At 35.2% G+C, this 16685-nt stretch overlaps 1 protein-coding gene across 5 annotated transcripts in view; it reads right to left on the minus strand.

The window, feature by feature from the left end:
- Positions 1 to 15907, minus strand: part of SLC30A6 (solute carrier family 30 member 6) — a 79911-nt gene extending 64004 nt beyond the window's left edge. For all 5 annotated transcript variants that reach the window (XR_013994687.1, XR_013994688.1, XR_013994689.1 and 2 more), the window contains exons 1-5: positions 15846 to 15907; positions 9744 to 9830; positions 5508 to 5592; positions 4531 to 4573; positions 3438 to 3503 (exon numbers count right to left, since the gene is read on the minus strand). Coding sequence is in view for 1 of the 5 variants with exons in the window: in XM_081069647.1 (XP_080925773.1) it covers positions 3438 to 3503; positions 4531 to 4573; positions 5508 to 5592; positions 9744 to 9830; positions 15846 to 15848 (284 nt within the window). In the remaining 4 variants the exon portion in view is untranslated. The remainder of the gene's footprint in view (positions 1 to 3437; positions 3504 to 4530; positions 4574 to 5507; positions 5593 to 9743; positions 9831 to 15845) is intronic.
- Positions 15908 to 16685: the final 778 nt, after the last annotated feature.

The following is a 16685-nucleotide window of genomic DNA, read 5'->3' on the forward strand; positions in this document are numbered from 1 at the left end:
CACATCTAAATCTCCCGACCTCTCACTGAGGGTTACTCTATCCACTTAAAGAAAACAAAAAGAGATAAGGAACTAGAAACACACAAAGGAAAAGTTAACTGTTTAGAGTCAGAGTTACATAGCAAGTAGAGAAGCCAGGATTTGGAACTCGAATATTCTGTTTCCAGATTTCATAATTTTAAACACTTACAATAATACTGCCTCTCACTTATACATATAATTGCAGTTAATTATGAGCATGTTTTATAATCCCTAAACTATCAGCTGGATGTCAAGGGCTGTTGTCTTACTTGTTTTAGTTTTTCCCACAACACATAGCTTAATGACATTCAATACTTGTGGTAAGTATGAATGCTTAAAATTTCTCAAAGAAATAATTATCTTCAGAAAAGATAATAACATAATTAAGGATGTTCATTCCATTGCTGTTTATAAAGTATAAGTGTTGGAATTAACAACAGAACATTATGCATTATTAAAAATATAATAGAATGTATTTGACATGGAAAGATGTGAGTGAAAAAAGTGAGGTATAAAAGTATGAACTATGTGAATGCAGCAGTTATTTGTGAAAATTGATAAGCTGATATTAAAGTATATATGGAATTGCAAAAGATGAAGGAAAGCAAAGACAATCTGAAGAACAAGGCTTTAGACTACCAGATATTGAGATTTGTTTCAAAACTACAGTAATTAACACAGTTCAGTACAGGCATACCTCGGTAATATTGCGGGTTTGGTTCCAGACCACTACAATAAAGAGAGTATCACAAAAAAGTTATAATCTTTTTGCTGGTGGAGTGTCTTGACTTCAATTTATTAAAAAAAAAAAATCTGTGGAGCACAATAAGGTGAAGCACAATAAAATGAGGTATGCCTGTACTAACCTAAGACAGACAAATAAATTGAATAGAAAAGAGAATCCAGAAACAGACCTACACATACATAGTCACCTGATTTATGAAAAAGGTCACCCATAAAAGGAGTAGAAAAAGAATGGATTTTTAAAAATTTATTGGGGTGACAATTGTTAGTGAAATTACATAGATTTCAGGTGTACAATTCTGTATTACGTCATCTATAAATCCCATTGTGTGTTCACCACCCAGAGTCAGTTCTCCTTCCATCACCATATATTTGATCCCTCTTACCCTCATCTCCTTCCCCCCACGCCCAAGAATGGATTTTTTTTACAATAAATGATGTTATATCAATTGAACAGCTATATAGAAACAAACATACACAAAGATATAATACAGAACAAGATATAGTCCTTGCTACCATGAAATTTATATTTTAAAGGGGCAGAGGAAATAATAAATTATAAGTTCTGGTAAGTTCTATTGAGAAAATTACACTAGTCTGATGTGACAAGAAGCTAACTAGGTGATTTATTTTACAATCTATTTTAGATTGGGCCTAGTCACATAATGAATGACATTAGCATCTAGTAATCTTAAGATTGGAATAAGATGGAGCTTATCTTGCAAAGATCAGGTGAAGAGCATTTCAAGCAAAGAGAATAGCTTGTACAAAGCCCCTATGGCAGGAATGAGTTAGCTGTGTTCAAATTACAGAAAGAAAGTGTGGTACAGAAGGCATGAGAATGATAAGAGAAGTAGGCAGGATCCAGCTCATATAAAGGCTTTGTAAATTAGGGAATGGATTCAGGATTTTATTCTAAGTATGATGGGAAATTATAGATGGTTTTAAGAAGAGTGACAGCACGATTTGGGTTTAAAAAGGAAAACACTCCGGCTGATTTATGAAGAAATGAACTGTAATGGGGAAGAGCAGAAACATGGGGAGCAAGCAGGATGATGGCCATTGATTAAGGCAAGAAATGAAGGTAGCTTAATTAGGATGGTAGTAGTGTCGATAGAAATGGGGGTGGGAGCAGATTCTGGATGTATTTTTAGATTACCGTGACATAACTTGTTGATGCCTAAATGTGGGTAGAGAGAATAATCAAAGATAACACCTAGGATTTTTTTGCTTGAGCAACTGAATGGTGGGTGTATTTACTGAGATGGGAAAAACTGCAGAGAAACAGGTTTTTGGGGAAGAAAGCAAGAATTCTAGCTTAAGCTTCAGATACCAATTAGACTCCCCTATGAAGGTATCAAAAAGGTAGTCTGAAATGAGAGATCTCAGAACTGCAGAACTGGATTTTGGAGTTACTAAATATAGATATTTCAAGCTATGTGATTGATTGCAATTATATCTGAATGATTAATTTGATTGTTCAATTGCTTCCTATTTTCCTGTTCACTCTAAGCAAGTGGGCCAAAATGGAAGCTGTCACGTCCTTACTTGACCTTGTCTCCTGGGCACAGTAACTTATTCAAAGACTAATCTGTTCCAACATGGACTAATCAACAGTTCTTTCTCATACTTTTCTGAACTAGAGCTGGAAAAGAGTCCTTTCCTCTCTAGGATGAAGGTAAGAAGGTAAGAGTTAAGGTCTGACTAGGAGTTAACTTTGTTATCTCCTACTCATCATTGCAGGATGGTAAAGTGGTCTGAGAAACTGAAACTGAAATGCAGAGAAAAGCAAGCCTGAGCAGTAAAAGAAAGACAGCAATCCTGAGAGTTCTAGTTCTTATGCCAGTTATCTTAGTTTTTCTATATTTTGGTTACATAAAATACGAAAGTCCCCATTTTTCCTCCCAAGCTAGTTTGAGTTGGATTTCTGTCACTTGACAACCAAAAGCCTTGACTCAGAGTCAAGATTTCCATATACACATATCTATACCTTACAAATGATTATCATAGTAAGAGTCCCGCCCTATCAAATTTCAGTGATCCTTATATCTTCATTTTGCATTAACATTTTATGTTTACTTTGTCCCATTGTTAAAAACAAACAAACAAACACACAAAAAACCCAATCTGATTTGTTTAAAGAATATAATCACAATGAATGGCATGGTAAAGAAGAAGGATAAATTTGGTCCAAGAGTTTCTTTACCAAAGTAAAATTCTTCTTCAAGTGGTTTCCTTAAATTTGAAAGCAACTCATATTTTTCTAGTATATATTTTAAAAACCTCTAATATAAAAGATTATCTTCCACATTTCAGTAATTTCTAAAACTATAGAAACACAAATCTCAAATTCTTTGTTAGTCCATTGCTATCAAAACATCCAGTCTAATTTAATTTGAACATTTTATGTTAATATTTGTTATATAAAACAGAAAAGAGCCTGATGTCATATTAAAAGAACATTTTATTTTAATATGTCTTAAATTTAAACACTGATGTTTCTTACCTAGAATCCTCTTGGAGGAGCCTTTGCTATCAACTTTCACTATCTGATCATCATTCCACTACGTAGGCAGCATTTATTTTCTAGAAATACTCTACCTAGTTCATTACTGCCTAATATAACAACTATTTTAATAGCAATAAGTTAGCAGAAAATAATTTGAACTTACCCAAATGAATAGACAGGGCTAGGTTTCCTCATCATTATCCAGTAACTTATTAAACATGTCATTAAACTAAGTAAAATGAAAAATAAATTTAGCATTAGAACTATTGCTAGAAGAGACCATGCAGAAAGAAATTAAGTTTTCAGAATTCATAAGTTGCTGAAAGTTATCAGTACTTACACTAATTTAATAAGTTATGTAATAATTTATAATCTATTCACAATGAGCATCGTAATATGTGACAGTTTTAACATGTGGAGAAACTGAAATAAATTATGACACATCATTAAGTCAGTTAAATAGAACCTAAACCCATATTTTCTCTACTCAGTAAGTTATCCACCCTAAATGGTTTCTATAATTGAGCATGCAAAAAAAGACACAATAATTATAATATATTTCATTCTAGGCATCTACAGTACATTTTAACTTTGATAAACTTTATTTAATCTTCATTAAAAGTTAAACTAAATATTAATAACACCATGACAACATTCTGGATTGGATAAAACTATATTCATTTTTCGTAGTGGAGATTCACTCTAAAACACCTTACTACATATGAAATTCAGGTAATTCAGTTCAGATTGTTTTAGACCAATAAAGTAGAGTTACATAAGTAATGAAAAGACATCCTTATAACATCCTCCTATGGCATGGAGCTTGAAGACACCAAGGTCTAAGCATTTCGCAATCCTTATATGGAAATATGAAAAGCCCCATGAAGCATGGAGCCAACAGGTGGTCTCCCTAGCTCACAATTACTCACTTCGCAGCTATTAATGCCCTTCAGTTTTTTCCTATGTACACAGTTAAAGTGGGAATTGGTATGTTGTTGTATGACCCTGTTCTCTGGCCACAGATGACTCCCACACAGGTAGGCACCTGGAGCAGCTGACCTAATTAATGCTAGGTATTCTCTTTTCTGTTGCTATGTAACTGGGATATCTATTAATTTATTGTTTGTATTATATGTTCTATGTTGATAATTTTACTTGCTTTGCAGATTACTTTCCTTTAAGCAAAGAAAACCATAAATTTAGTGCAACAAATTCTTCATTAGCTTTAAAACATTAGGAGATTTTTTAAAACTTACCTAAATAGGTCAAAAATGGTCAGGTAAGTATAGGCAGTTAAAGCTGTAAAACACATTGATTAAAATGTTACTGAAAAAAAAAGTTACTCAATCCATTGTTAGAAAATATAGCAAAACACTGAAATTGTTCATACCAGGAGCGTCCATTACCAAAAAACCACAACAAAACAAAACAAAAAAACTGACTCACTGATTAACCTCATATGCTGGCAATTAATTATCCAGTAAATTTGATTAGTATATGTAGCCAAAGTTGGTTAGTCCAAAACCTTACTTTAGAACCTGATTTGTCCATCAGGAAAAATAAAGCAATATATGCTCAAAAGACCTGTGACCATATTTTTTTGCCATCTTCTGTCATTTGAGTACTATTTTAAATGAATTCTTTGAATAGCAGGATGAAAATAATAGTACATAAAAATATAAGAGGTCAAGACAATAAAACATTACAGATTTCCCTTATAAGTCTCAAAATCCTATTTAAAAATGCCATAAATTGAAGTACTAATCTATCACATTAAAAAAAAATCCCAGCGGGCAGCCCATTAGCTCAGTTGGTTAGAGCATGGTGCTCTTAACAACAAGGTTGCTGGTTTGATCCCCACATGGGCCACTGTAAGCTGTGTCCTCCCACAACTAGATTGAAACAACTACTTGACTTGGAGCTGATGAGTCCTGGAAAAACACAGTTAAAATAAATAAAAGTTTTTTAAAGAAGGAATCTCAGTTTTTGAAAAAGATTTAAAGTGTTTTTCTTAAAAAAAAAAAAAAAGCTCATTTAAAAAGATAACGCTTAATAATTGAACCAAGCTTTATAGTTTACAAAGCACTTTTCAAATAGATTCTCTCATTTAAATCTTTTGAGTTATATTTCATAATAATATATTCTGTGTAAAGGAAGATATATCTTTATTTTAAATCAGAAAAATAACAGTGAAACTAATAATTAATTCCAGAAAGTAAGAATGGCAACATACCTATACTGTTAGTAGAACTGCACCACATAAGCAGGAAGCCAGTACATGTTAAGTTTATTGCACCAAAAAGCAGTATCTTCCAGGACTGTGAAAAAGAAAATAATTTTTATTTGCACATTGCTGATAAACTTCACTGCGTCTATTCAAATTAATCTAATTTATATTTTTGATATTCAAACGAAGAAGCACAACTTCCTTCAAAAAAGTCAGTTCACATTTTCTAAATTTACGAAAATTATCATCAACTTGTTTCTAAAAGAATAATTCTACATGAGAAATTATTCAAAAGAAAATAAACTCTAACACATAAACTCAAATATCATTTTGTTTCTATAAATATGTACATAGAAACAATGATAAAGCAAATGGGGCAAAATGTAAGAAATTGGTGGATTTGAGTAAAGGGCATAAAGGAGTTCCTTATATCTTGTTAACTTTTCTGTAAGTTTGAAATTATATCAAAATAAAGTTAGCCCACAGAAGGCAGTATTTGATTATTTATCAAATAAATTGTATGAAACAGGACCAGAAAAGAGGGAAAGCACTTCTATAGTTTAGAAGTTCATAGAAGAGGGAAGACCTGAGATACACCTTGAAAAATAGCTAGGATTTAGTCAGAGGAAGGGCATTCTAAACATAAAGGAAGAAGACATCAAGAAATGAAGTGCTTTTTATTTTTGTTCCGCTCCACTCCCTACAAAGAAGGACCTAGTTTGTTTGAAAGCAGAGGTGAAAAAAATTAGTGAAAGGGCAGTTATTTAGAGGTGTTAAAATTAAACAGATAAAATTGCAAAGGTCAAACGTGGTATAAGATGGTTTTAGATCGCAGATGGAAGGTGTAGTTTAGAAAGGAAGAGCACCACCTCTGAGAAAGGTGAGGATAAAAATGTGACTGAAGGGATAGAAAAATTGTGAGATAGAAAGAAGTGACTGTGAAGTAGCGTTATAGAAAACAAGAAGCAAGGCCATTTTCCAAAATTAAGGGATATGCTAAAGTAGGACTGGAAACTTAAATCCAGAGGAAAATCTGCAGAATAGCTGTTGTGGTGAGTATACTATTAAAGCATCAAAGAGGAGAACAAGAATTACCAGCATGAATTTATGGTAGACACCATTTGGAACTTCCTCTACACCCAGGAGCAAAACCAGGGATGCAGGTGAGGTAGGGGTGTTTGAGACTTAAGAGCTGATATGACAGGGTAATGGGACAAGGGACTTGAATGCTAGTGAGGACATTAATGAAATGAGTGGACATGGGGTCTAGTCAGGACAGGGATTCAAGAATAGTCAGGAAAGGAGGATAAAGCATGTAACTTGAAAATGATACTCTCTGCAGCTCTACTGCTAAATCAACACATATTTGAGCGTCTGTTTTGTAACAGACACATTATTCTAGGCATTAGAGATACTGTAGTGAACAAAACACAGACCTTCTAATCCAGGTAGGGTGACAGACAATAAGCAAATACAAAAGGTCAGGTGGTGATAAATGCCAAGAAGAAAAAATAAAGTACAGTAAGAACACAGTAATGGGAGATATGGAAGAGGTGCTCCAGATAGGATGTCCAGAAAAGACCTCTTTGGTAAGGTGATGTGTGACCAGATATCTGAAAGAGACAAAGGTGCTAAGCATGCAGATATCTGGGAGAGAAAATGCAAACCACGGTGCAAATGCCCTGATAGAAGAGTACCTGGCTAAGGTCAGCTAATCAAGACAGGAGAGAGGGAGTCTGGGGCTACATCAATCAAGTAATGTCTTGTATGCCAGGAAAAGAATTGGGATTTATTCCAAATGGAAACTGACTTAGCTTTCATTTTTAAAAGATCATTCTGGCTTCTCTATGTATAATATACTGCCCGGGGGCAAGGATGGAAATAGGAAGACTATTTAGAATGTGATTGCAATAATGCATGTGAGAACTGATGGTAGTTTTGTAGGTGGTAAGAAGGTATTTGGAGAGTCAGATTCTGGGTATTATATTGAAGATAGAACTAGCAAGATTTACTTACAAAATGGACCTGAGATGTAAGGGGAAGCGAGGGGTCGAATAACTCCAAGGTTTCTGGTCTGAGCATTTGGAAGAAAAGAGTGGCCACTTAGTGAGGAAGTAATAGAAAATCAAAGTTAAGGTTTGATCATATTAAATTTGAGATGCCTGGTAGACAGCCAAGTGGTAATGATGAGAGGGCCATTATATATCGGAATCGGAGGTAGGGGAGAAGTCAGAGATTGAGATATAAATATAGGGTCATCAGCATGTGGTAGTGAAAGAAGCAGAGAATGGATTGGTAGCTGACAGTGGAATATATGGCATACAAGAATGATGCAAGAAAGAGAATGATGAAAAAAGGACCACTGATGCAAGAGATAGAAGGAAAAATTATACGAATATTGTTCCTGAGTAGACAACCAATGGAAAGATTGGTCTTATATAACAGACCAGACAGTTCATTCATAGATACAGGAAAGAAGGCAGAGTGTTAGTAGATGTGCTGATGATAGAATGTGGAAATTTTCTTCTGATTACTTCTTTTCCTTAGTGAAACAGGAAGCAAGACCAACAGGTTAGAGTGACGAATGAATGAAGTTTTGGAAGTCTGAGGAAATGGTATGAAACAGTTGTTAGGAAAGTGGGAAACTGAAGGAACTGTAATAAGAAGATATAGTAGGGCAGCACTAATGGTAACCATGAATTTAAAGTGAGACCAGTCAGCATGGTTTTGTGTTTCCTCAGGCTACATTTAGTTGCTTGGGTGCAGGTACAGAGTGAAAGAAAGTGAACTTAATGAGGTTAAGATTTGCCAAGGAAGTATGACAGGAAGGATAACAAATGGAAGGGAGGCACAAAAGAGCTGAAGGTACATGCAAGAAAATGGTAATAATGGACCACAGAATCTAAATAGGATAAGAAAGCAAATGGGGACAAGCGAGGCAAAAAACAGTGAAAATATGGCAAAGTCAATGAATTAGAAGTCCTAGAAAAATTGAAGAATTATTGGAATTGGGGTAATAGGAGTGAACTGAAAAGACAAGAGATGGTGAGTAATGAGTGAAATGCCTGAAAATGAGAGAATGGGAAGATGGTTATTATAAATGATAAGGTCTATGGTTTGATCATAGGAGTGGATGGCTGGGAGGGATGGAGGACAAGATTATTTCTGGTGACGAAGTAAGGAACTGAGAGTTACAAGGATCTTCCACGTGAAATATGAAATCACCAAGAACTAGCACAGTAGTAAAGAAATGAACCAGATATAGCTCTTAAAATTTAAATTATGATCGAGATTATCTGCATAATTCTGGATTTCTACATCAGTTTTATTTCTACTACACATTCTGCAGTATACTGTGCCTCAGTAATGTACACTATTAACGAATTTCCTATTTACTTCTGTAATACAGTTGCTTTCCATCAATATCATAGAGCTATATCTATCTGTTCTATCTGTTCAAGAGATCATCCTAAATGGACTAGATACACAAGAAGCAGATGAATCCCCTACAATTGGCTCTTGAGTTTAACATTTAGGACATGATAATATTTCCAAATACTAGAATTATTGAGTTCTAACTGTATTCCAAGGTTTTAGAAACAGGATATAGTGGTAAAGAACAAAGCAGTCTCTAGTCTAGTATCACAATACATGGTCAATACTATTAGCACTGCTTATTATGTTCCATTGAAGCTAAGTTTATTTAAAATTCATCAAATATTTATTGGGTGCTTATTTTCTTTTATAAAAAATGAGCAAACAGACATAATCACTGCCCCCGGGGAACTTATAATTTAGACAATAATGAGAGCAATGAAAACAGAACAATAATTAGAAAGTCAACATTGGTAACCAAAAGGGTACCAATTATATCTTTTCATTTACAATCTCAAACCATATTTTTCCTGCCTTATATTAAAGATGAGAAAACATGGCTTCAGACTACATCCCTTTCTTTTTTAAAAAATTAATAACATAAGGCAGTCACAAAACAATTTTTCTTTAAAACTCTTTAGAATTAGAATAAAAAGTAACTGAAGCCTAGCTTCCTTCCAAGCAAAACAAATATATGCCAAACTACTGTAATTTTACATTAAAAAATTACTTACCCAACATAAAAAAATGAAGACAGTGTGGTGGGATCGAGAATGATCTCTATTTGCCTTAAAAAGTACCTTTTTTCCATTGTTGTAATGTTTTTGCAATAAGTAAAATTAGGGTTAAGAAATAAAAATAACTTACCCTTCGGTCAGCTGCTACAAGTCTAAATTCCTGTAATAACTTGCCAAAAAAAGATCTTTGTGGTTTTCGAAAGAGATGAATTGTCCCCTTTAAAACAAACAAAAATACATAAATCAGTATTTAAGTATCTAAATCCCACTAGAGTGGGACTGCTACTCAAGAACAGGGAACCATGTGAGAAAGTCTTAGTACAAAAGAGTTCAAGTACATGTGAGAAATTAGCTTATGAGTATCCAACATCAGTGGGAGAAAATATGAGTTAGTCAATAAATGGTGTTTAGAAAAAAAAGTTGGATCCTCACTATACTCCTTAACTCTAATTTTTTTTATTATTTTAAAATTAAAATGTAAAATTATAGAGTACTTGAAGAAACTATGAATGTATAATTTTATAACTCTGGAGTTGGAGAAACTTTTTTTAGTAGGACATAAAACCAAGAATCTATGAAAAAAAATTGATAATTTTATTGCTAAGTGTCATGTACTTAAATATTTGGGTTTTAAGTTTAACAAAATATTTTCCTAAGTGGTAAATGTCACAATCACCGTAACAATCATAGTACATTTCTACCTCACTAAAGTTGGCAAATTTGACTCAAACACTAAAGCTCCACAGAAAGCAGTAGAACTGGGTGTTAACAGATTAAAAATGTGAAAAACTTTCAGATCCAATTCAAGCAGAGGCACGATTTTTCTATAGTTAGCATCTAGGAACATTTCAGTTGTTATAAAAAAGCACAGCTCATTCCTTCAAAGCTTACATATACCATTAATTGCATTATGTTGTGACTCAGGAAAGGCAGAAAATAAGGCCTAGTAGTAGAAATCTGACATAAGAAACAGCAGAAAGTTTATCATTGTTGAGATCAAGTGATGGCAACATAGAGGCTCATTATATTATATACTCTTTACTACTTTTGTGTATGTTTGAAATTTTCCATAATAAAAAAGTAGTAACGTAAAAAATACTTTAAAAGGTAAAAATAAAGCATCAGAAAAAGTGTTACTAATTTTGGTATCCAAATAAGGACCAGTGTATGTGTGTAACCCTAAGACTCAAAGCCAATTCAGATGAAAGGGAATAATATGCCATTTTCCTCTGAGAAGTTAATAATTACTAATGTTAATGAGTCTACTTTGTTCTTCTTTTTTTTTTTTACTTTGTTCTTAAACAATTACATTTTCATCCCACAGATAATTCTGCTTACTGCTTACTATCATTGGATATCTTCTAACTTCAGCCCACCTTAAATTATTTAAGTTGCTTTAAGTTTCAAGTTAAGACAATCAATGAGGGATTTCCTAAAGTCAGGGGCCATTTCTGAAGCCATTCTGATGTTGAACAAAAGCACAAAAATACCATGTTCATGTCACTCTTTCCAAAATTATATTGGCTCTCCATCACTATCAGGATCAACTCCACATTTTACAATCTGGAATTCAAAATCTCCAATGACTTAGCCTCAGTTTCTTTCCAGTTTTATCTCTTGCTCCAGATAGAAATCCTAAACTCCAACTAGATTGGTGTACCCAGGTCTCATGATCATACCACTCTATAGAGTGAAAAGGCCAGTCTTGTCTAACCCAAGCTCCGATAGCCCTATAACACTTAGCAAGTTACTTGGTCTGTTTCCAAATCTAAATGGGAGTAATGAATAGATTAAGAGTACTAGAGTAAGGCAGGAAGTATTCAATAGCATGTTTCACTTCCTACATGAAGACTTCTTAGATTATTCCAAACTATAGCGCATTTTATGCCATTTACTTTGTATGTAACTATAGGATAGTCTTCATCTTTTCATCTTACATTGTAGGTTAATTTTTTAGTAACTTCACTAATGACAAGGGCTCTATAGTACCTTTACATTTTTTAAGACAGCACTGTGCTTTGCACATAGCATGCTCTTAATAAATAATTCATAATGGATGACTCATGAAACCTTTCTTCCCAAAAACTTTTCAAATAAAACTTAAATGCACAAAGAAACATGTCCCAAATAAAAGAACAGAACAAAGCTCCAGAAAAAGAACTAAACATAATGGAGACAAGAAATCTACCAGATGCAGAATTCAAAACACTGGCTATAAGGATGCTCAATGATCTCAGGGAGAACTTCAACAAAGAGACAGTAAACATAAAAATACACACAGAAAACATAAAAGAGAACCAGTCATAAATAAAGAATACAATAAGTGAAATGAAGAATACATTAGAGAGAATCAACAGTGGACTAGATGAAGCGGGGGATCAAGTCAGCAATTTGGGAAAGTAGCGAAATACGTCATCAGAAAAGAAAAAAGAATAAAAAAACTGAGGCCAGTTTAAGGGGCCTCTGGGACAACATCAAGCATACCAATATTTGCATCAATGCGGTACCGAAGAAGAGGGCAAGGAATTGAAAACCTAATTAAAGAAATGACCAAAAACTTGCCTAACCTGGTGAAGGAAATAGATATACAAGCCCAGGAAATACAGAGAGTCTCAAACAAGATGAATGCAAAGAGGCCCACACCAAGATGCACCAAAATTAAAATGCCAAAGGTTAATGACAAAGAGAGACTCTCTAAAGCAGCAACAGAAAAGCAGTTAGTTACCTACAAGGGAGCTCCCATAAGACTGTCAGTTGATTTCTCAACAGAAATTTTGAAGGCTAGAAGGGACTAGCACGAAATATTCAAAGTGATGAAAAGTAAGGACCTACTACCAAGATTACTCTCCTCAGCAAGGCTATCATTTAGAATCGAAGGACAGATAAAGAGCTCCCCAGACAAGAAAAAGCTAGAGTTCATCACCACCAAACCAGTATTACAAGAAATGTTAAAGGAACTTCTACAAAAAGAAGGGGGGAAGAGGGAAGAACATAAATAATAAAAAGGAATAACTATGTATCTATCAACAATCACTTTAAATGTAAATGAATTAAACGCTCCAATCAAAAGACATAGGGTGGCTGAATGAATAAGAAAACGACCCTTACATATGCTGACTATAAGAGACTCACCTCAGATGGAAAGACATCTGAAAGACTGAAAGTAAAATGATGGAAAAAGAAATTTATGAAAATGATAAAAAAATATATTTTAAAAACTGAAGTAGCAATACTTACACCAGACACAAAAGACACCATAACAAGAGAGAAAGAAGGACTCAGTAATCCCACTTCTGGGTATTTATCTGAAGAAACCCAAAATATTACTTCAAAGGGACATGTACATCCATATGTTCACTGCAGCATTATTTACAATGGCCAAAATATGTCTATCAATGGATGAATCGATAAAGAAGAGATGGTATGAATATACAATTACTTAGCCATAAAAAAGAATGAAATCTTGCTATCTACAACAACATGGATGGACCTAGAGGGTATTGTGAGTGGAGTCAGACAAAGACAAATGACATATGATTTCATTTCCATGTGGAATCTAAAGAACAAAATGAACAAATGAAACAGAAACAAACTCACAGATACAGAGAACACTTTGAAGGTTGCCAGATGGGAGGAGGACTGGGGGGATGGGTGAGAAAGGGGAGGGATTAAGAAGTACAAATTGATAGTTACAAAACAGTCACAGGGATGTAAAGTATAGCATAAGGAATATAGTCGATAATATTGTTATAATTATGTATGGTGCCAGATGGAGACTAGATTTATGGGTTGATCACTTTGTAAGTTATATAAATGTCTAATCAATATGTTGTACACCTGAAACTAATATAATATTGTATGTCAACTTTAACTGAAAAATAAAAATTAGAAAAATAAAACTGGAAAGAAAAAAATTAAATGCTACTATTTCTCAATATTACTATTTAAAATTTAGTGCCACAGTTATTTATTCAGTGTTTTATAAAACAAGTATTTATTGAAACTTTATCTGGGCCAGGCTGTACAAGGTTCGGGGAATACCAGAGTGAATACACAGGTTCTGCTCTTAAAGAGCTTACAGTCTAGGAAGTGAGAAAGACAACTATTATTTTAACATAGTCTGGTAAGGGCTACAGGTGCTATTGGTAAAAAGCAGCAAATTATCACGTGAGCATAAAGGAGGCACCTAACAGATCTTGAGACATGGCAAAGGCTCATGAAAGCTAAAGGACATGTAAGAGTTATTATGCTGATAAGGATGGGGGGGTAGGAGATAGAGAACAATTCTGCAGACAGAACAGCATGTACAAATTAGGTGCAAAGTCCTAATTCTTACAGCACAATCTGTAAGCTATTCATTGTGGCTGGAATATGGATGTGTGCAAAAAAACAGGCTGTAAAGGTAAGAAGCTTCACTGCATATGGCTTTGTGTGTCATGTTAAACAGGATTATCTTGAGGGCTATAGAAAAAAAATTGAAGCATTTTAAGGGTGTGGAATGGTCAAATTTTTAAAAATGTAAGTCTGCTACACAATGATAAATGTTTTAAAGAAGAACGTAGCTGGAAGGTATTTGGTAAGCCAAAAATATTAAACAATAAACTTTTACCCAATTTCTGTGCATAAATAGGGATTATATATAAAATTTACAAAAGATAGAGTATGTGAATAAGACTACTTTTTTAAAAAAGATTTTTATTAAAATATAGCTAACATATTATATTCGTTTCAGGTGTACACAGTGGTTATTCAACAGTTATATACCCAAATCAGTGATTACCACAAGTCCAGCTCATAGGCATTCTCCACTTATTCCTCACAACAGAGGTTGGGTGGTCAAGGTACTTTCTGTGTCCAAACTGGTCAGTGATTCTTGCTAGTCCTGCCTCCTGATAATCTCTCACATTTATCCCCTTCTGGTTGTTCCCATGGCCCTTCCTTTTTTTCACACTCTCATCTGAACCATCTAATAATTGCTGGGATTCCCCATTCTCATTCTATTATCCACCCTGCAACCCAAGTGATCTTTCTAAATATACAATTGATGATTTTACTTAACTACTTAAAATTCAGTGACTTCATATCAACGGAAGGATTAGACTTCAATTCCTGGCGTGGAGCAACTGGGCCTGTTTACCTTTGCAATTTATGTGCTGTTATGGTGCCTAATGTTGGACTTTCTACTGTTAACCCAGTGTATACTATATGTATACTAGAATACTATATAACCCGTATGTTAGAAATGGAGTTGGATTTCTGAGAATAGGATACTAATTTATGTTTCTACATTTTAAATAGAGAAAACAGAGCTGATTCAGAGATCATTTGAAATGACTCAAAAGGAGTTAAGACTAATTTTTTGACCATATTCATTCAATAAAAAGAAAAAAACAACAGTGACAATAGCTTAGGCACAGAAACGTGGTCCTTTTCTCTGTAGGCTATCCAATGAAGATCCATGAATTTTTCTGATAAAATTTTGTGTACCTCTTTTAACACCGAAATCAGAATCAATGAACTGCTTATGTTTACACAAGATTCAGTGAACTATATATATGCTTTACACAGGCATAAAACGACCAATTCCTCTAACAAAATTGAGATTTAACACCGTATCCCCCAAACCGTAAGATATACCGGCATCTACAATCGCAGAAACAAAGCTGCAGTAAGATGCCTGACTAACGCCCTGACTTTCTCCAGCCACTGGCCTTCTGAAAGTTGCTGCTGTATCAGACTATCTGGAACTCAAGCAAGCCAAGTTGCAGAGGTAGGGGGTCCGCCTCAGTACTCAACTCACAACCCTGTTTACGCCAGCGTTAGCATCGCTGCCGTAAGCATCACCATCGCGGTCGTGGCTGCTGGGCACTGGTTTTCAGGTCTTTTGTTGGTGCTGTCGTCGCGGACTCCGGCAAAGACTTACTTCCGATACAGAGTAAATCACAGTGGGAGAAACCATAAACTCGCTAGGAGCTGAAAACTCGGCCTGGAGCCATCCCGGAATCACGAATCACGAATCACGGGCGGCAAAGTAACGGAGTGAGGGAGAGCGGAAATCAGCGCTGGGGGGAATCTTTCGGACACCAGCCGCTTCTCCCGGGGCACTCGGGAAGGACTCAGACGACCCCTCCTGTGGGCAGCCGTGGCATTTCAAGGCCGCTTCAGGACCATACACGGTAAGAGGAATCACTTACGAGAGAAACCCTCACGCCCCCCGCCCCCAACAACTCACCATGATAAGGAGCCGCACAGCTCCCCTCGGAAGACGCTCTGAGAGCTGGTTTTTTGCCGTAGAGCGGAAAGGGTGGGGCGTGAGAAGCGGATTGGCGGCGAGCGACGCGGGGGCGGAAGTACGTACTGGCCTCCTGTTCCAGCCCCACCCCCTTCCCGGCAGCCCCTGCGTTCTACAGAAGGGAAGGCGGTGGCTAGAACGACTCAGAGCCTGAGACTCAGACGAGTGGGTGGAGCGTTAAAGAGCGGAAGGTACCCGTTCTACCCCACACCTTGTATTTAGTTGTCATTCTATTTGATTTCCTTCACTATGGAACAGTTCCTTAGTTTTTCTTACTTGAATTTCATGATCTTTTGAAGTTATATACCAGTTATTTCGTAGAATGCTTATGGAGTAAATTTAGATTATGCATCTTTGACGGGGACATTGCAAGTGATTATTGCATTTTTCTCATTGACCCTATTATGTGAAGTTTGACCCATTAATTAATAACTTTCATTGGCATTTACCAGGTTTTTCCACTATAAAGTAACTCTTTCCCCCTTTCTAATTAGTATTTTGTGGGGATGTATTTTTGAAACCATGTAAATCCTCATCACATTTTTTTTTTTTTTAAGGAGAGCGCAGCTCACAGCTGCCCATGCGGGATCCAACCGTCAACCTTGGTGCTACCAGCACCACGCTCTAACCAACTGTGCTAACTGGCCACCCCTTTTCATCACACTTTTGATTTATCTTTTTACTTATTTAGATATTCACATTGGCTTATGGTTTCTTATTTTATCTGATGGGTCATAATCCATTGCTATATTTAATTTTGATGTTCACATTTGTCTAGTG

Source organism: Rhinolophus hipposideros (assembly GCF_964194185.1).
Source record: "Rhinolophus hipposideros genome assembly, chromosome: 12".
Taxonomy (NCBI): Eukaryota; Metazoa; Chordata; class Mammalia; order Chiroptera; family Rhinolophidae; genus Rhinolophus; species Rhinolophus hipposideros.